Source organism: Xyrauchen texanus, chromosome 4 (genome assembly GCF_025860055.1).
Source record: "Xyrauchen texanus isolate HMW12.3.18 chromosome 4, RBS_HiC_50CHRs, whole genome shotgun sequence".
In the NCBI taxonomy this organism is placed as follows: Eukaryota; Metazoa; Chordata; class Actinopteri; order Cypriniformes; family Catostomidae; genus Xyrauchen; species Xyrauchen texanus.
The window spans coordinates 30,558,948-30,581,292 of NC_068279.1; the positions used below are offsets into that span (position 1 = coordinate 30,558,948).

Genomic DNA, 22,345 nt, shown 5'->3' on the forward strand with positions numbered 1-22,345 from the left:
TAAGCTTTACAATCAGAATCCGTTGGGGCGAGGAAAGCCCTTGTGATAACGATGCATTGGCATTCAGCCCCACCTGCTGGACGACTGGCTGCAAACGGACTGCAGGCTACTCCTGGAAATCAGCATTTCATTTTGATCAACAGTTCAGCAAAACACGTGGCCTGTAGTGATCTTATCTGTTATATCTTATCATAGGTATCTTGTCCTGCAGCTGTGCATCTCTCTCTCTCGCTCGCAATTTCAATTTCAATTTCAAAATAGCTTTATTGGTATGACACATTGTACATTGTATTGCCAAAGCATTTATATGCGCATGAAAAAAAATCAAAGTAGAACAAATTCTGTATTGAACAAGTGTGGAAAAACAGGAGGGAAAAAAAACAGTGCATATACTTTCAGTGGTGTGTGTGTGTGTGTGTGTGTGTGTGTGTGTGTGTGTGTGTGTGTGTGTGTGTGTGTGTGTGTGTGTGTTTGCATATGTGTGTGTAAGAGTTTGTGTGAGTTCACGTGTCTTTGTGTGTGTCTGTGCGCGTCAGTGTGTGAGTAAATGGGCGCATCACTATAACTCAATTTTCAATGTAAAAGTACTTTATTGGCATGATTGTGTTTACATAAAATATTGCCAAAGCATTAATACACTAACTCTCTCTCTCTCTCTCTCTCTCTCTCTCTCTCTCTCTCTCTCTCTCTCTCACACACACACACACACACACACACACACACATGTCGACATGTTTGTGTGACATCATATGCACCTGTATCTCGGTGAAATCATAGTTGAGAAATTCTGCACGAGCCTACAAGTTGTAATTCTCACTTCGGGATGATTTCCATTGCACTTTTCCTAGTAGGAAGTTGTAAACTGGGACATATTGTACTGGGACATATCCTAAAGATCACACCCACCAAGAACAAATAAATCAATCTGATTGGCTGATGAATCTGACAGTCTGACTTTCTAGTTTCTCATTCAATTGCATTCCTGAGATAATGACAGAAAAACAGCATCTGGAGTTATTCACATTTCTACAGAATTCTGCAATCAGGGATTCTATGGGGTGTTTGTCCCATCTAGAGTGATCTGCCAGACAGAGTGGACCCCAAACCTCACATCCGTACAGAGCAATAGGCATTATAATACAATCAAAGATTTTACACCAAATTGTTACAGGAATGTCTATTTTGGTAAATTTGCCTTTAATAGCATATAATGCTCTTCTAGCTTACTCTTTTAGTGCATTCACTGCCAGAACAAAAAACCCTGAAGCACTGATTTTTAGACTAGTTAGTCGTAGTGTAGGGTGTGTTCTATTGCAGTGTTTCACAGAGTGAATGTGTAGAAATGTAAGAAATCTAACTTCAGAATTATTTATAGTAAGACCAGGTGTTGCAGATTGTTCCAGTAGCACTGTTAACTCATTAATGTAAAAGTTGAACAGAGTTCAACTCAGACAGAGAGGACAACAGAGGACTCAAACTGCAGCCCTGTCTCACTCCTCCCCCTTGAGTGAAGAATTCTGTTCTTTTATTGCCCATTTTAACTCTGCACCTGTTGTCCGAATACATAGATTTGAATGCAAGATTGTAGAATTTTATAATATAGACCATCATGCAAAATGGGATCAAAAGCTTTTATAAAATCAACAAACCAAACAAACATTTTGCCTTTGTTTTAATGATGAACATGCTGGTTGACTCGCATGTGTTATGTGTAAATGCGGTCGGTGGTGCAGTGGTTTGGTAGGAATCCAATCTGACTCTTACTCAAGACATTGTTCACACAAATGCCTCGGTAGTTATTGGGGTTGAATTTGTCTCCAGTCTTATATGATGGGTGTATTAAGCTTGTACTCCAGGTATCAGGAAGGTAGCCAGTTTGCCGAACCAGATTGAACTTTTTAAACAAGGCCTCCTGCTTTACGCAGGGCTGTGCTTCAGCATTTCTGATCTAATGTTGTCTAAACTGGGTTTCTGGGTTTTAGTTTTTTAAGTGCATCTGTCAATTCTTCTCTGCTAATCTGATAGTCTAAAGGGTTTTGGTTATTTTTTATTGTACATTCCAATTGACATCTTATTTTTGCATGTTTTTCTGGTGATGTGTGAGATTTTCTGGAGAAAGTTTTGGAATAAGTTTTTAAAATAGCCTTTCCATAATTCTCTGTTTTGTATGTCCTGGCTATGTTGTTTATTCAGACTTTTACATTTTTCCCAGAACTGATTATTGTTAATTTAGTCTTTTTCACTAATTTCATTAAGAGTGTGGTTTAGATGTTTTTGCTTTTTGTGGTGTATTGTATTTTTATAATCCTTGTCTGATTTCATCTTTTTGTGGCTCTCTGTGTTTTAGTTGCAGAGCTGTCTGAGTAGTTTTCTTTTAATTTCATATTCTTTATCAAACCAAATTTCATTCCCAGTTTTTAGTTTAGTTTTCTTGTTTGTACGGATTAGGTTTGCTTTGATTGAGCACCTTTGATAAATATAATTTATTTGTTGTACTGCAAAATTTACATCAATCTTGTTATCCATATATTTTTTCCCATTTAAATTGAGCTTTTATATGGTAGAAAACCAATTTAAGTCCTTTCAATTCATTTGTTTTTTACGACAGCTTTACAAAAAGCACAAAAGGCTGGGATTTAAATAAATAAATATGTTGTCTGTATGTGCTGCAAACTTCAAGGTGAATGGGCATTTTGCTCTCTGAATCTTGTCTTTGAGCAGCCAGCTTCACCCATTCACATTGAAGCATGCAGCACATGCAGGCTTTAGCTGTGTCCCAAATTAAACACTATACACCATGCACTTCCAAAATACATGCATTTAGACATGTATGCATTTTAAAATTATAGCATTGTCCCAAATGGAACACTTTACGTAAGCATTCGCACTTTAACATCTGACAGACGTGACGTTTAAAATGCATGTAATGTGTTGCAGCAAGCTTTAGCACGTTAGCCAAACTCTGTTCATCACTTGTATCTCAAACTACATACCTATTCACACAACGTGGGTGATGTAAAGCATTCAAGTTACATTTGTAATGTGCTGTCTTTACTGAAGTTTTGCTAGTTGCTACATTCTCCAGTATACATTATTTACAATTATTTTGTCAGACAAGCAACTCAGCTAGGTAGTTCCGGCTCTTCCGCTACGTACAGCAAGACACGAGTGCCAACATTCCACACTCCGTTTGACTAATGAAGAAGTACATCATCCACCCGGATGCTTGTAGTACACTTCTTTTTGTTTAATTTTCAGTGTAAACATACCACAATACAAAATGATGTAAAATAGTGTAGAAATGTGCAGTTTGGAATCTACTTTATATATTTATTTCATAAAGGCAGGCCTTTGTGGTTTAATAATCATACAATTACATGTCGCGATTTTAATTTGTGCACTGAATGTTTACACACTAACAGTTGTACATCAGACATATAGTTTTTGGGATTGGAGTGTGTTGGGGGAATAAAGGCTTTAAATGCGACAATGCAACATTTTATAATCTTTAGTTTTAAAAGATAATGTTTTTAATTTGCCTGTTTTAGTAATCTTTTCTTTTTTTTTTGTGCTGCATCTAAGAAAAGACAAATATAATTTTAATTTCTTGAATTTTACATTGTATCTGTAAAATGATATGACTGTGTCAGCTGGCTAGGAAAAAGAAAATACACAAAATTATTTACTGCCTTCAAGTTCTTCCTCATTGTTTGTTCCTTGTAGTAGAATCTTAACACAATATTTTCTTCAATAATCCAAATGCTGCTCTTTTCCATACAAAAGCAGTTCATACTGAGCACTACTGTCGAGGTCCAAAAAAAAAAAAAGTATTAATATACAGTACCATAAAAGTAGTCTATACAACACAAAGCTGTTGTAATGCCCCAGAAAGCTTGGTATGTAATGCATTAGTCATATGGACTAATAATATTATGTCTTTCAAATCAGATAAATTAATTTTTAGCATACTATTATAATTAAAGTTAATTTAATGTTTGTCTCATTTTACAGTAGTATGTATTTAAAATGACAAATCTTTGTAAGCTGACATTTTGCAAATGTAATGTTATTGCCTATTTTCCATGTTTTTAGATATTACATAAATACATTTATGTACATAAGTTACCCATAATTTGGGGCAAATGAAAAAACACAAGATTCTCCTCCCGGCCCTCCACCGGGGGACAGAGCAGTCTTACCACCTCCGGAGCTAACGTCTTGGACTCTGTGTGGCGGCAGGTTTGCGGCGAGGCATGATGTGAGATGGCCTCCGTCTGCTTCTTCACCGTGGAGAACTGCTGGGCGAAGTCCTCGACGGTGTCGCCGAAGAGGCCAAACGGGGGGTACCAGAGGGGTGCTCTCCACGAAGACGTCAGCTCATCATGCACGAGGCTGTGAGCGGCGTCCAGACCCCAGGAACCAGTTGTCCAGCCGTAATGGCTGTGGGGAGGATGGAGCGTTCCAATTCAAGCCCATGCTGTTGGCTGCCCGGGAAAGCATGTCGGTCATCTGTGCGTCGGCCTCAGCCTGGGTGTGCAGGCCCGAAAGCGGCAGCCCAGGGGAGTCCTCAGCGTCAGATACCGCGCCTTCCAATGCCGCGGCGAGCTCATCTGCTTCTGTCTCTAGTCTAGAGGATAGGCTGACTGGCTGTAAGGCGAGTCGCCGTTGCCTCGAGCATGGAGTCAACGAGCGTGCCGGGGTGCGGGTGGTCCGAGGGGGCATACCCGGCGGAGCTGCACCCGCTGCCATCCCCAAATCGCCTCCATCGCCAACCGCATCATCCTCAATCCCGTGGGAAGAAGGAGCAACGCGGAGGGCGGCTGGAGTGGCTTGCTTACGGTTGTGGCTCCAGCCTCGGTGTGATCGCTACCCAGACACACGAGACAACACCTGTGGCCGTCTGAAGCGGAGAGCACTCTACCGCATCCAGGAACAACACAGGGGCGGAAAGGCATCTTTATAAAGACGCGTCCTTAAAAGGACGTTCAACGGCGCTGTGTTTTGCTCTTTTAGAGGAAATTACTCTTTTAATAAAATCACTCTTTTATGAAAAGGACTCATGAGAGTTCTTTTTTATCTGCGCTGTCGAAGCGCCCAGGGGCAGGAATGCACAGCCGTGCAAACAGGAGAAAGCTGCTGTTATGCGCCGTAAGATCCAACAGCATGCAGCAGAGGAATACAGCAACTGGTGTGTAACTCGCAGCAATTGCAGACACGACCATCGGCTCCGAAGAAATTTTCTGAATGAACTCCCGTATTCGCCCCTCTTAAATACCCGTATGTCCGGGGGCGGGATATGCAAATACCGGCTGCCAACTTCTCATTGGGCTTTTTTCTTAGATCAGAGGTGTATATCGGCGCTCAAGAGAGACCCCTAGTGTCGCTTCTCTGACACAACGTGGAGAGCGCGACAGAAGGGGAACTGTAAATACCTAAAAAAAACTGAGATCTGGGAATCCCAAAATGTTAAACCAAATTATCAAAGATCTCAACACTCCACTCTCATATATGTCACCGAGTGTGGAAAGCCCCCTTACAATCCACTCTGACCAGCAGAAAGGGGACTTATCAATACATAATTTTGGGTTCAGCCATATGCTCAAGACAGCATTCAAATAAATGTCCATATCAAACACTCTGGAAACTTTTGTCCATACCGAGTGCAAATGCGAGAAAACGGTGTGACTTAATTCTCTGGTTAGTTTAATAGAAAAGATTTGCAATGACGAAATAGGAGCAAGAACTTACTTTTCAATACCAAACCAGGGAGGGGCTCTCTCAGGTGGAAGTGACCAATGAGCCAAATGTCTTATAATAATAAAACAAAATCTTGGGTAGGCCTAGCCCAAATTTGTCAATCAGCCTATGTAACTTACTGAAATGTAATCTGGGACATTTACCATTCCAAAATGAAATAAGAGAGGGGGACATCTACATGGAGAGACTGTAGCAGGTAGTTGAATTTTGGAATACAATTCATTTTAATAACATTAACCTTCCCAATCATAGATAAATGTAATGAAGCTCCCCTGCCCACATCGCTCGAAAAACGTTTTATTAAAGCGTCACACTTAACTTTAACTAAATCACACAAATTTGCTGGAAATAAAATGTCCAAATACTTGATGCCCTGTTTGGGAAGGTGCCCAGTTGAAAAGCCGTTACTGGGCAGTATGCTGTCAGAGCCAAAGCTTCAGATGTAGACCAATTAACCCTGTATCCTGAGAATTTAGAAAAGGAATTGATAATTCTGGGGAGGCAAGGCATAGATTTAATGGGGTTGGAGACAAATAATAAAAAAATAATCTGTGTAAAGCAAAAGCTTATATGCCACCCCTCCCGCCACCACTCCTGGAAAAGCATCCTCCTTTCTTATCACGGCTGCTAATGGTTCCAGGGCAAGACAGAACAATAATGGGGAACGAGGGCAACCCTGTTGGGTGCCCCTACCCAGAGTAAAATAATCTGAAATTAATAAAAAACAATTTTACCGCCACTACTGGGTATTTATAAAGTAACTTAATCCATTCAATAAAAGAATTTCCAAACCCGTATATTTCCAAAATCTTAAAAAGATAATCCCATTCTACCATATCAAATGCCTTTTTGGCATCAAGTGAGATAGCAGCGACCGGAGTCTGATCATTCCCCACTGATCACATGATATTGATGAGACGCCTGATGTTATCAGAAGAGCTGCAGCCCCAAATAAACCCGACTTGATCTATATGTATAAGAGATGTCATAACTTAACTTAATCGATTAGCCAAAATTTTTGACAACATTTTAATATCTAGCTGGATCAGGGAAATTGGTCGGTAACTCTTACACTTTTTTAAGTATCAGATTGATTCAGGCTTGTGTCATGGTTGGCGGTAGCTTTTCATTCTTTAATTATTCTGTATACATTTTTAACAAAAGTGGAGCCAGTTCTGTAGCATAAAATCTAAAAAGATCTTTTTTTGTCTTCAGTTTAGGGAGATCTATTGGTTCAACAAAGTTTCTAATATCCTCATCAGTAGACAAAGATGTGGAACTGTAAAAATCAAGATTCTTTAAATGCATTTTTAATATCAATGTTTTTGCTTAACAATAACAATTTTGCTTAACTACGATCAATGACTGAGTCCATCAAAACATTAAAGTCTCCTCCCAATATTATATCATGAGGGGTGCAGCATCCCATCAAGAAGAAAAAAGCCCTGATCATCAGCGTTATGTGCATAAATATTAGCTAAAATCAACCTTTTCCCCTGAATTTCTGCTAAAACAACAACGACTCTTCCTAATTCATCTTTAATCTGTTTGAGGCATTTTAATTGAGATGTTTACTTATCAATGTAATGACTCCCCTGCTCTTACTTGAGCCGGCACTAAAGAAAACATGTCCACCTCATATATTCCTAATTTTTTTTAGCTTCATGCAGGGAAAGATGTGTTTCTTGAAGAAACACAATATCATATTTCATAACCTTCCTTCTTTTTATGGGGTCTCCCATTCACATTCCATGTGGAGAGACAATCCACTCATATTAACATTTGACATTTTCACATGTTAGAAAAAATAAATTGTGTGTGTCAAAAACAAAATTATAAAGACCACCTTCCAACATTAGTGCAACAATCAAACCCCAAACTTTCCCCAGAACAAAACAAAAATAAAAAATAAAAATGTGCGCATTAACTCTGCACAAGACAGCGCCAACTGGCATCCAACCCCTTTTTTTTCCCTCGACAACTTTGTTGTCGGATTGCTTGAGTCAGGTGCTTCTATACAAATTTTGTGAGACAGAATTACATAAGAGAAAGTAATCTATAAATCAAACTCTAGCCAATAGGCAGCATAAACACAAATAACATGTAGATTCATTCCCAAAACAGTCTCGAAGGTGTGTTCCTCCACAAAACAAACTCCAGCCTCTAGCGGAACCAGCACACACACACAAAAAAAAGCAGTTTATTTTCCTCAGACAGTCAAACGAATGTATAGTGAGCTGGCGGTTCATGAATGCAGCAGATCCTAATCCTTCCAAGTCCTGCCAAAAATACTCCACAAAACAACCTTCAGCCAATAGGAGGCTTTAGCACAAAGAATGAGCATATTCATCCACAACTGTCCCGAAGGAGTGTTATTCCATAAAACAAACTCCAACCGCTAGGTGGAACCATCACAAAAAAAACAAAAAAGTCGCCCAGCTTCCACGGACGATCAGGTGTATGTTCAGTGAGACAAGCTCACTTGGGGGGCAACATGAGAAACACATCATGACTTCCTCAGTCCATTGATTTTATGAAAAACATTGCTTGTTGTGGGCATGTAAATATTTTGCGGCCATTCTTAGTATCTACTCTCAATTTGGCCAGAAACATCAGTGCAAAAATCCTGCATCGATGCAAGAGTTTCTTGAAGGAATGTTACTACACAAAACAAACTCCAGCTGATAGATGGAACTGGAGATGGGCTGTAAGTGTATTTTTTTGAACACTTAAAGCCCAATTCTATTAAATTATTGTTTAGTCTACTTTTGAAAAAATGCAGGCAAAATCCCCTGTATTAAATTAAATAAATTACCAAACAAAAAAAGCATTACATTAAAACATTTTATTACCAAACGAAAAAGGCATTAAATTAAAAAAATTAATTACCAAACGAAAAAAAAAGAAAAAAGATCTATATATGCCTTTTCATTTCTCAAACTTAAATTAGCTTTACCCTGTTCCGTAGATGAATAAAGTCAGCTGAATGACATTCTCAGAAATTTCTAGACTTTTTTCAAGACTATAAACTATCAGAACTATTTATCCAATGCTGGGTTCACTTTCAGAAAACAAACTTTTAAATATTTTAAATCTAACCCTCTTTACAACAAATTGCATTTACTACTTCTTCAGAAAATATAAATTTGCATTTTGAAACTAAAATAAATTTTAAATGATAATCAAGTTCAGTTGGTTGTTGATGGAGAAATATGTGGGACATAATGCAGTTGTGATGGCCATGCTTTTGATTAAATGGTTGTTCAAAATATTGAATATCAGGAATGTATCATGTAAACCTTGATAATACACTGCATAATTTTTTTTCTTTTAATAGATGTGCACACCGCATATACACATCGATTGATGGTCCTTATACTGAGACAGAAAAATTTCTGCCAATACTTGGTGCAGGTTGCCAGCTTGAACAGGGCCACGATGATACGCTTTCGGGTCGGAACTGGTGCCAACCTGCGATAGGTGCAACATCAGGACCAATATTACAGTCCAATCAGAAGGGCAACTGTTCCCTTTTGATTGCAAATCCTCCAATTCTCATTGCTTTTATTTGTGAAATTAAAATTATAATAAACTGGCTAATTTTAATGAATTGTCTTTGAGGAAAAAAATTAGGGACATCTGTGAGGGGAATTAGCGATAAACACACATTTCTGAATGGAAACGGCTTCAGGGCAGATTTCTTTAGTGCTAAACAAAAACTTATGCGACAAAGTGTTTTTTTATTCATGACGTCATCACGCACACCATTTTTATCGGTGAAAGGCCATTTGAATGGAAACGGGCAGAAGGCGGCAAATGTCGCATTTTCACTTTGTTGATAACAAAATAGCGCAAAAGGTGGATGGAAACTAGGCTACTGACTCCATTGTGAAAAAGGCCCAGCAGAGGTGGAACTTCCTTCACCAGTTGAGGAAGTTCAACCAGCCACAGGAGCTGCTAATCCAGTTCTACTCAGCAGTCTTTAGGCACTTTTCCACTGCACATACGGTTCGACTTGCCTCAACTCAACTCGCTTTACTTTTCTGAGTTTGAATTTCCACTGCAGTTTAGTGCCCCCAACATGGGTGGGATTATAGGATGACATCATCTTAAACACGACACAAACTGACCAAAACAATAACACGACCGCTATCTGTTAGCTACTAGCTCATTGTGCTGCATAAAGCAGTTGTTGCATAGTGATTTTACACAAGTGTAACAGTTAAATTGGCCTGGTTGTTTTAGAAGCAAGCTTCCAGTAGCTGGTCAACTAAATAAAGTGAAGCTTTCAAGAAGAGTATAGAGTTAACATAACAAAACATACCATCCTCCATCGTGGATCAACGCCAGTCCAGGGTGCTCTCCCTCCCACTGCTCGCTGGTTTAGAATGCATCCATTTGGTCGAACCACTTCCACTTTTCCTTGATGGTTCTGTAATCACTTTACTGGTGGAGTGGTGGTGGTGTAGTGGGCTAAAACACATAACTGTTAATCAGAAGGTCGCTGGTTCGATCCCCACAGCCACCACCATTGTGTTCTTGATCAAGGCACTTAACTCAGGTTGCTCCGGGGGAATTGTCCCTGTAATAAGTGCACTGTAAGTCGCTTTGGATAAAAGCATCTGCCAAATGCATAAATGTAAAAGTACTTTTCCCTACACTTCCTGAGAGACTTTTTCGTTTCGCTCATCGCTAACGAGTGGACTATCTGCACCTTGTTTATTGACCATGGCGTGGTTTGGCGCACAGCTATTTCTTTTTTCACAATTCGAAAGTCTTGTGAACAAATTATACTGTTATCGCTGTTGCTAACTTTAAAACTAGCGGGTTGATGTCGCATGTCGTAAATCCAGTGATGCTGGTAGTGACGATTCACCCTGACCAATCAGTGATCTGCAGGATTTTGACGTCACATTTAGTATCGGCTCGGCTCGCTTGGAACCTCAACCGAGGTGGTAATAAAAAAAGTATCAGGTACCTGGTACTATCCACAGTGGAAAACCCCCAAAAAGCGAGCAGAGTCGAGTTGAGTCGAGTTGTACCGTGCAGCGGAAAAGCCCCAATTGAGTCTGTCCTCTGTTCGGACTGTTGAGCGGAATATTGGTTGCCCTCTGCCCTCACTTCAAAAACTGTAAACTTCCAGAGTGAGGGAAAGGGCTGGTAAAATCACTCTGGACCCACTCACCCTGCCCACTACCATTTTAAACTGTTTCCTTCTGGCCGACTCTACAGAGCACCAGCACCAGAACCGTCAGGCACAAGAACAGATTTTTCCCTCAGGCTATCCATCTCATGAACTTCTAAAACTACACTATAATTACATGCAATACACAGCCTTGTCAGTTATATTATTGAACATATCCTACCTCTTCTGCATTACATTCCCTTGCACCAGGCCCGGACTGGCCATTGGGAGCACCGGGACAATTCCCGCAGGCCTGGCGACTAAGTTGGCCTGCTGCCAGCCAGTGTTTATTTATTTATTTATTTTATTTTTTAATTATTATTATTTTATATTACTACCTTTACCAGTGATAATTTTTGAATTTGTCATTCAATAAAATTATTATTAATATTAATAACAATAAAAAAAAAAAAAAATCATGAATCTGTTAATCTTGACTGGCAAGGCTACGATTCGACTTTACGCCTCAGACAAACGGAAACAGAAAAAACAGAAAATGCGAGCAGCACCCGATGATGGAGAGAAAACGGCCAGGTGGAGCAGAGAGGGAAAGGACAAAAAAAAAGAAAGCACTCCAAGAAGAAGCAGCAAAATGTTGCAAAATTACTGACCTGTTCAGGGCTTCAAGTGCAGGTCAGTTTCATCTGTAAATACTGTACTTTTTTCTTCGTTAACTTAGTATTGAACTGCTAGCAAATGTAAGCGGTAGCGCCCGTCTAACGTTACATTTGTAAAGAAATCAAAACAAATGAGTGCACACAGAAAACTCACAGAAGAAAATTTCATAATTTTAAATTTCATTTCATTTAATGTACTGAGGTAAAAATTGTAATTGTTGTTTTTTTATTTATAACATATGATTTAGTTTAACATAACACAACTAAGGGAGCTGTTTTGCTGAATATTATCACGATTGAATGTTACATTGAATTTATTGTTCAATAAACAAGTAGCGTAGTTAATATTTATTATTAAGTTACTTACATTTTAGACACAAACCATATGAACTGTTTTGGTTTTATTTCACCGACTAAAATAGTTCCAAAGGAAAGCTACAGCAGCGCTGTGTTTTGTTTTCTGAATGATTCAGCGTTTTGAACGAATCTTTTGTATGAATGACTCACTAATTAAGACGGTCACTAGTGGCGGTTTAGTTTAATGTTTAAGTATTGCATTTTTTTATATTCAAACATTTATTTAAAACATCAATCTCATAACATTATTTATTGCAGTTGTAATTGCAGTGCACATTTTTTTATTTGATGGGTAATAGCCCTATAGTGTCTTATTATTATAACTGAATTTATTGATCAAATGTAAGAATTTGACTTGAAAGATGATGCATACATTTAATAAGGTAATACAAATTTCCTTTTTTTTTATCAAATGAAGGTGGAGACAGCCAACCTAGCACTAGCTGTGGTGCAATGATCACACATCAGATTCAGCCAGGGAGTGAGATGACAGGTAGAAGCAAAATAAGAAAAGAAAAAATTAACATATCGTATGAAATATAGTGTTGTTAAATGTTGGATATTTAAGTAGTTTTAAGATAAAAACAACAACATTTTGTCATAAATATAATACTTTGATTTTTACTAAAATAAATGTAGATTCTGGGCAAACAAATTACAATTGGCTTGGAGTTGGTGAGCACAGTTTGTTCAACTTGTAAAAACTGTGCAATATGTTGCCATATCCTGCTGTCTAAATACAACCTTCTCACTGATCATGTCATTGGACTAGGCTACAAATTTTTGTTGACATTGTCTGTAACACAAAGTAGCCTGTGAAAGAAGCTTCTCCACACTGAAGCTTGTGAAGAACAGACTTAGGACCTGTATTAATCAGGAACACCTTGAGGCTTTCATGTTAATGTCAACAGAGAGGGAGATACTTGTTGGAATTGACATTGACAACATTACTGATAAAGTTGCTGAGAGCAGCGAAGTCTTACGCAACCTGCTGACCTTCTAAGCTAACATTTTTGTTTAACCTCTCTTCTGCAGTTTATATACACTTATGAGTGAGAAGTAGAGAGGTAGAAACAGCTTTGGACTTCTAGAGTAAATGCTTGTATGTACGTTATGTGCAGACCCATTTGATATTAGGACTGCTTTACTTCTAGGTTGGTTGTTTATGTTTTTATGTTATGGTCATACTGTGAAATAAATGTAATTTACGGGAGAAAAAACAAGGTTGTCCGTGTTTCTAAATTTTATTTGGGTGCATAGGATGGCCTGGATGGGTGTAGGATTTCCTGGCCTGAAATTGTGTCCCAGTCCGGCCCTGCCTTGCACTGTATAACAGATTTGTATTTGTAAATACATGTGTGTATTTCTACATACTTATATTTCTATTAGCTTTTTTTTATTATTTATTTATAATCTCTGTCTTTGTATTGTTTGTGCACTAGAAGCTTCTGCCACCCAGAAAATTCCTTAAGAAGCTTCTGCCACCCAGAAAATTCCTTATAGGTGTAAGCATAGTTTGTCCATAAAGCTCATTCTGATTCTGATGAATTCGAGCGGTGGCCACGTGACGCGACATCTCCGGACTGGGCAGGATGAGCACAGCCAGAAAATGGCGGATATTGAGGAGTTACGGGTAGGCGAAAGTCCAATGATAGCTGGCTACCTTGCGTCTCTCACTCTCTGAAGACATTGTGATGTCCCCGTTTTGTTATGCTACTTTACCGGTCGGTTCGCTCCCCAATGTATAGATTATTAATAGTTAATAGGCAAATGTCTCATCACACCTTCAGGCTGATTGTGATTACACTGTTAGCCACCGAGGTCGAACTGCTACACAAACATTGACAATCAGCCTGTAAATATCACTGAGACTGCTCTTATTACCCACTATCACTGCATGAAAACGCTTTATCATAATGCCTAACCAAACTTGACGACTGTTCGCTGCAGGTAAAAAGTTTCTTACGTTACAGTTTCTTCACTGCTCCAATTGTTTTGGCTGGTCTTTTGTTAGCTAGCGTACGGTTGGACAGCACTGAACATGTATATGTTATCACAAGTGTAGTTTGTTTTTGAAACCCTTTGTTTGCACGGTTAACCGCTGTCTAGACAAGTATATCGGATATTTGTTTGTAAATATATGTGTAGCCCACAACGTTTTATACTAAAATTGCGAGCTGCACTTTTAAGTGGGACACATCGAGAAGGTTGTTTACAAGCCTGCAAGTGAGTTGCCTGCCAACAAGACGAACTTGGTTCCTGTTAATGTGAGAGTTTTCCCGCCACATGTCTTAAGATAATGGCATTTACTAACACAATGCGTAAGTCATCTTTCTAAAGTTTAACTTATTGCCGTGCAATTTAGCATCAGCAGCGACACAACTTTCAAATTTGAAATGACATCTGTATAACGTTTGTTTTGGATATTTGAAAGTTAGATACATGCCTTTCTTTGCTATTATGCATGCATTTTATAAGTGATTTATGTTGTCTTTAACATTTCTAGTAAATTGATCAGAAATGCTGTAACTGACTGTAAACAATGTTGTTGTTTTTTTCTGCAGCAATTCAGTTAATTCGTCTTGTGGCCAACGTGATCATCTGTTTTGTCCTGTGTCATGCTCTTGTGCTTTTAATGTTCATCTAATGGGTCTTGAAATTATTCTCAACATTTTAGATGCTTTTTGGTCACATTTGTTAAGGATTTTTAAAGAAAAATGGATTAACACGTAAGAACAATCAAGCATGGACCGTTTAATGAAGGGTCAGTTGAGATTTTCTTATTTCTCTGGGGTTTCTGGAATGGGCATATTTGGGTGGGTGTCACCTTTCTTCACACATACTGGTTTTATTGTTGGTGGAATAAATAAATCTGCTTGCAAATGAAACCTTTGGTTCTTTAAAAATCTCTCGTAACCAAATACCACCATTTTATGCCATGTTGATTATTGATTCGCAGATTATTGTCTTTTGGCATTATTATAAATGCAAAACATTTTTTAAATAATTTACAACATGGCACAGAGACTGGCTGTTCTTACTAACTGTGTGGCTACTGGCTAAAACATTTAATTTGCTTGTACAGCCCATTTGCTTTTCCATGACTGGTGTTGCAAAGTTCCCTGTTTAATTACCTGTCTGGATTTGTGTTGCAGAATATGGTATCAAGTTTCCGTGTCTCAGAGCTCCAGGTACTTTTAGGTTTTGCTGGAAGGAATAAGAGCGGTCGCAAGCATGAACTTTTGCTAAGGGCTCTGCATTTACTGAGGAGTGGCTGTAGTACTGCTGTGCAGATCAAAATAAAGGAACTGTATCGTCAGAGATACCCAAGAACATTCGAAGGTCTTTCAGATTTGACTGCTCTTAAGTCAAGCATCAAGTCTTACTTTCACATAGCCGGTGGTGCCACGGTTGTGAGCTCAGATCTTCCTCTGCAAACTGGCCATTCGGACCTGGTGCAGCAGCACCTGTCGAGCTGTGAGTCACCTGTTTTTCATGAATCAAAGCCCATGATGAATATGCAGCAGTCCACACCACTTATGGCTCCCGTCCACCCGGACGTGCAGATGAAATCCCTCCCTTTTTACGATGTGCTGGATGTCTTGATCAAACCATCAAGTTTAGGTAATTTTCTAAAAAATGCTTTGCTTCTTGCAAAGTACTTTATGCATGCAAAATTCTAATCTGGACTTTATATTTGACTGTTGATTAAGAGCGGAGAATAGAGCTTATTTTGAGCCATGCATTTCACAGATGTCTCAATTTAAGACCTAAAAGGTGCTGTAAGTGGCTATTTTATTTATTTAAAAAAAAAATTTGTAATGGTATGCAGAAAATGTTTTTACTCCCTGAAAGAGATCTGTCTTGAGATATCCCACCTATTTCTGTGTAAACAGAAGGGCTGGGCGATAGTATGATGTAATCGGATATTGACGATGTCTTACAAAGATCCTGATACCGATTGCGAACAGACAGTGAATGCCAATATCAGGAAATGGCAAAAGCATGGATCTGGGAAGTCGCCAAATATAGTGAACGGGGTGTGAAACTAGCACCCGTCACCAGCAAAATGCAACGAGGAGAATTCCAGTTTCCAAGCTCCTCGTCCAAATGTATTTCATGCGTGGGTAATTTGCTCATGTACCCGCAAAAGGAGAAGAAATGCTTTTAGTCATAAAGATATGCGCTTGAAGAAATGATATGCACCTTTTTCTTTCCCCTGTTTCAATCACCTGAAAACTGTTTGCAAGAATAAAAGTGTCTATGAGAATGCTGCAAATGATCTCCGATCATCTCGTGAGGTGCTGTGAGTTTAGTTTGCTTCATTTCCACACACCAGTTAGCGGTTAACATGCATTGTGAACGCAACTCTGCTGGTTCAGTAATAATACAAAGATAACTGTATATAAAGAAACAAAGATGAATGTGATTAAATCATAAAGTAATACAAGACCGTTTCATCTTGAACCTAAAATTTAGTTTATTTTCTTTAGGCAGCATTAACTGTATTACCAAAACGCAATACAAACACAAATTCGATAAGAACACATAGGCCTATTTAGCAGCATTATTTTGGGAACACAATGGAATTTATTAGGTTTTATTATTATGGTTATTATTATCTTTACATTTAGAATTGTCTTTAGCTCTTTATCTGTAGGCTGTTAGTAATTTTCCACCTGTTGTTGTTGACAGATTCTTGGGTGATGGCAAATGGAGACATTGGAGATGGTAAATGTTTGGATTTGGGGAGGTGGTTATAAAAAATGTTTTGATCACTTAGTTATTTTATTGCTTTTTTTGTTCAGTTTGAAGCACATTTTGAACTTAGAAAAGTTTTTGTTTCAATAAATGAATACAAATTTTAAAACAAAAATAATCCACCGACCCTATGCCCACCTGCTGTTGAAGATGTAATTGGATATCGTAATATTTTTGAAGGCAATTATCGCTAAAATATTTTTTACATATGTTTTACATATCGCCCAGCCCAAGTAAACGGCAAACAAAAATGTGACCACGGGCCAATCAGAATACTTTGATGTGATTTCTGCCTGTCAGTCATTTTGCACATTCTCGAAGTCTAGTATTTGACGCGGATCATTTAGGTTTAACGCCATATTCAGATTCATTACCGTTTTTACTATTTTGCTACTTTCATGTTTGACAAACCCTTAGAAGGCACACTGCTGCTCTTCTGCTCGGTGACAGTCTCAACAGTTCAATGGCATCTTGGTTTTGGAGAGAGTGGGTGTGTCTAATTCAGTGGCTATGTCTTGTGGAAGTTTCAGAATGGCTAAAATCGCTTACAGCACCGTTAAGCTTTTGATGATGATGATGAATAAAGCATAGTTTTAGAGTTTTGAGTAGCTTTTGTGATGTAATTTATTGGTGTAGCTGGGTTATAAATGATTTTCCCTTTTGTATCTTAGATTTAAAATAAAACCATATTCCTGTGATGAATGTTTTGTGTTGTAAAGGGGCCAGTACTGTTCAGCGGTTTCACCAGGAGAAATACTTTATATTTGCTTTGACTCCACAACAAGTGAGAGAAGTTTGTATTTCTCGGTAAGCACTTCATATGACTTGTCATTTAATCCTCCTCTGAAAGGTGATTCTTTACTGTTCTTACACTTTGCTTTTGCTCTTACCTAGGGATTTTCTTCCAGGTGGCAGAAGAGACTACATGGTTCAAATTCAACTACGGTATGCATCAACAGTATGTACTAAGCTGTCACATTTGTCTGATTTTTAGACTATTGAAGTTTAATCAGAATGGCCTCTGTCTTTTGTGTTGATATTAGGTTTTGTCTAGCAGAGACTAGCTGTCCACAAGAGGACAATTATCCAAACAGCCTGTGCATTAAAGTCAATGGGAAGCTCTTTCCTCTCCCTGTACGTAGTTTTATTGTAATAAAACTTCTGTAAACCTTTTTATGTTTTTTTTTTTTTTTTTTCCCGTTACCCTAAACGGTTCAAATTCTAATTAATATATATCTTATACATTGCATGTGTGTGTGTGTGTGTGTGTAACTGATATTGTTAGTTTGAATAGCAAGATGTTGGATGTGCAGTCCTGCTGTAAGTTTTACACTACACATACTGTATATAGTTGTTGATATGTCACAGGGCTATGCACCGCCTCCTAAGAATGGTGTGGAGCAAAAAGACAAGGCAGACCACTGAACATCACATCTCTAGTCAGGTTGTCATCTGCTGTACCAAATCAGATATCAGTCACATGGGCACCTGAAATAGGGAAAGTAAGTTTACTTCTGCAACTGCGCCTACTGTTTTAATTTTCCACACCTTGCAATATCAGCTACAGCGTTCTAGCTAATATGTCAGGTATTATTTACTTTTATTGCTTTATATACTAAGGATTTGTATTTATTTCCCCCCTTGTTTTCTGCAGACATACTCCATGTCTGTTTACTTGGTACGGCAGCTGACCTCACCACTGTTACTGCAGAGATTAAGAATGAAGGGGATCAGAAACCCTGACCACTCCAGAGCATTAAGTAAGTCATAATTGACCATTTTCTCCTTTAAAAACAAAAAAAACAAACGTGGTATTATAATCTTACATTTATACCAGATCGTTGTACTGAAAATTCTCTGGTGACATTTAATATTTGGTCATTGTCTGTCTTGCACAATTACCTTCTCTATGTGTTTAGATAACGTGAATGGGCAGAATTATTAGAATAAATAGCTGAATCCACCCCCTCTTTCCTTTCACAACAGTTAAAGAAAAACTCACAGCAGACCCTGACAGTGAAATTGCCACAACCAGTTTACGAGTCTCACTTATGTGCCCTGTAAGTTACTGCATCAAAAGATGTTTTTATTAATAAGTGTGTTGATATTGTAGCATGACACAATTTGAGTTTTGTGTGACTAAACTTGTGTATTCTCCTCTTCATAGCTTGGCAAGATGCGCCTTACAGTTCCCTGCCGAGCTGTCACCTGTTCTCACCTGCAGTGCTTTGATGCTGCTCTCTACCTGCAAATGAATGAGAAGAAGCCCACCTGGATCTGTCCTGTCTGTGACAAAAAGGCCACATATGAGAGTCTGATCATAGATGGGTGAGACTGTTTCTGCTATGGCAGAGGTGGATAGAAACACTCTGGCCACTCTAAAGAAATGTTTCAGGTTAAATACAAGTTAAGCTAAATCGACTAAAGCATTTGTGACGTAATATTGATTGCCACAAATATTAATTTCGACTCGTTATTCCTTTTCTTTAACGCAAACATTGAGGTTACAGTGAGGCACTTAAAATGGAATTGAATTGGGGACAACTTTTGGAGGGTTTAAAGGCAGAAATGTGAAGCTTCATTTTATAAACACTCATTCCTCTGGTAAAACTGAGCTGTAAAGTTGTTTAAATTGTAATTTTTAGTCGTTTTAGGTTTGTTGATATTACATCGTTATGGCAACAAAGTTGTAAAATTGGCTATAACTTTACACAGAAAAGGTTAGTAAGTGGTTTTATCACACTAAAACCAAGTGTACGTGCATATTGTCTTGTGGCTATACTTTTGAAAAAGTGAGTATTTTAACATTTATGGACTGGTTCCATTTACTTTAATTGTAAGTGCCTCACTGGAATACGGATTTTAGATTATTTTTTTTTGGCGGGGTAAGTCAAACATTTATTTTTGTAGTAATCCATATTATGCCACAGATGCTGTCAATTGAGATTAACTTCAATTGAACCCAGAATATTCCTTAAACCATGGTAAATTCTTACATTTATTTGTACTGCCTATGCGTATAGGCAGTGAGATACACATAGTAAACAATGCTCTCTCTATTGTTCAGGCTTTTCATGGAAATACTCAATGATTGCACAGATGTAGATGAAATCAAATTTCAAGAGGATGGGACATGGTGTCCAATGAGACCAAAGAAGGAGGCTTTGAAAGTGTCGTCTTCGTGTATCCCAAAAATTGATTGTAAGTGATATGTTAATTACATTCAGAAGTAAGAAAACATTGAATAACATGAATTAGATTAGATTCATTTAGTTGTTTGTAAATATTTCCATGTTGGAAAATTATTACTAACCCCACCAAATGATGTCTTGCTGTGACCCGTCAGGTGCTGTCCCAGTGCGACAGTGTGCAGTTGTGCCACTCCCCGAACCCAGCAGTACAAAAAAAGCAGACGTGATCGATCTGACGCTAGAGAGCTCGTCTGATGATGACGAGGACAGTGATCCACCTCTGAAAAAGCGCTGTGTCTACATGTCAAAAGCTGAGGAGATGCACAGCAAAGGGTTGGTGCTTACAGATTTACTACAAAATCTGACAGACTGATTTGTAAGACCTGCTGTTTTGTGACTACAAATGCTGAACTTTGAACCACACATTAAATGTCAGTTGTAAATTTATATTCTGAATAAAGTAATCCAAAATGTTTCACAAAATCCATCAAAGTTTGATTCCAGTGGAACCTACACTTCCATATGATACTTTATATGGCAACAGTGTAGCATAGCAACATGCTAAAGTGATGATACTTTATGTAGCAACATGCTTTGTGATGAATTCTTTCCATTTTCCTCTATTAGGGTTTTGACTTATCAGCCATCAACTGTTCGAGTGCCAAATGTCCAGGCGCTGGACACCTCATACCTGACCTCCTCCATAGCAGACTACTCTGTTCCATTCCACCATTCAACCTTATCCACTATTCCCACAGATATGCAAAGTATGTACTTATTAAATTTGTCATCCAATCAAATATGCTTTCATTCAAGTCTCAGAAGGAATGCTAAAGGTTCTCATGATCCATGTGTTTCCCAAAGGTCTTGATTTATTTTCGCTGATTCAAGGGGAGCCACAGGTATGTGTAAAATGTTCATACTTGTAATAAGATTTCGTTGGTGTTAGGTTTTAATGGTCTTATTCGTCTGTTTTCTGTTATACTGGGTGCACACAGACTTTGTTTCTGAATGATTATCACTATTTTGCTTTCTTGTCTTTTTAGCAGCATTACAGAGCCCCCATATTTTTAGACAACCTCTCTAGCAGCCTTCAGAGTGCCACCACCAGCGCTGGCCTTGTATCCTCATCAGCTCAGTACACAGTAGAGACGGGAACCCATAGCAGCAGCTCTAGTCACGAGACAGGTGTCATCACTGGAGGATCTTCAGGTTTATCAGACATTATATCACTAGACTGAATCATGGTTCATCTTTGTTGGCAGAACTACACGTCAGTAAACTTACCAAACTGAGACAAATTGGCTAAGCTAAAAAAAAAATGTATGTTGGACTATGGAATTCAAGAATTGACAAGGAACTAGGAGGACTGCAATGAAGCAAGATCATGTGGCTTGGTCAGCAAATGCAGCACCGACTCAAGCTATTTTGTCTTCAAATTACGGAAACTCAAGTTATATTTAATTACTCTCACATTAGCTTTTTGATTTGAGGAGTAGAGCTGAAAAAGGAGTGGACTGAAAATGTCAGACACAAACTGTCAGCAAATTGTTGAAATGAAAATGGAATTTCAGCGGCAACACAAATTGTTGGCATTAACAATTTCAGCAGTGCAATTATTAATATTTTTGTTTCAATTTCAGACTTCAGTTGCAGCAATAAAAACTTTTTGTATATTGTAAATGTTTACTCGTCTGATAGAGTACAGTACAAATGTCAGATTGCAACACTTTTGTCTGTTTTTGAAGATTATGTGGTTTTAAATTGTGATTTAATTATTTTATCAAAGGTAATCAGATTCCTGGTTGATCATGCAGTAAGTCAATTTTGAATCTGTAATTTTATGTGGATGTAGTTTGTCCACTCTACCCCATGTGTTTGTTATCTTAAAATAAATTTAACATATTTGGCTCAAACTGCAACATGACCTGCTTTAAAATATCCTAATTTTAATGGTTATTGGTCTGCTCATAAAACATGCAGCTGTAGGAAAAATGTAAATGAAGCCATTCAAGGTATGATTAAAAATTATGCCTCAAAGTTTGTATACAAGATGTCACATAGGATCAACACAATACACAAATCTTCTTTATTTTGTTATTTTGGAGGTCTTTTTTTATTGCTAATGGATATTTACTTTATAGACATAAGCAGCAGTTTTAGTTCTTCTCACATATAGTCTTATTGGATATGTGCCATGTAATTTTGAGAAAGTCTGAAGGCATGTGAATGGTTGTTTGTCGCTCATTTCTTTTTCACATGTAGCTATTCCCTGTTACATACATTGTATGGACTATTTTGAGTCTATGAAGCAAATTTTATTGATAAAAAAAAATGCTAATTGTACCTCCCAGTGAGGGCTGAGTTTTATAATGAATGCAGCTCGTCATTGATGGATGGCAAAGTTAGGAGCATGGGCATCCACATCTGAAGTCCTATAAACTAATCCACAGTGATTCTATAATTATTAAATGTTC

General features: G+C 38.1%; 1 protein-coding gene across 1 annotated transcript; it reads left to right on the forward strand.

Annotated features, from left to right (window-relative positions):
- Positions 1–13,480: 13,480 nt before the first annotated feature.
- Positions 13,481–22,322, forward strand: LOC127636673 (E3 SUMO-protein ligase PIAS2-like). Its single transcript, XM_052117337.1, is given in 15 exon segments — positions 13,481–13,549; positions 15,072–15,540; positions 17,397–17,484; positions 17,572–17,622; positions 17,721–17,811; positions 18,046–18,076; positions 18,079–18,179; positions 18,332–18,437; positions 18,664–18,737; positions 18,845–19,005; positions 19,745–19,878; positions 20,024–20,201; positions 20,496–20,635; positions 20,733–20,770; positions 20,915–22,322. Coding segments are annotated over 15 exon segments (1,881 nt in total). The 5' UTR covers positions 13,481–13,525; the 3' UTR covers positions 21,110–22,322.
- Positions 22,323–22,345: the final 23 nt, after the last annotated feature.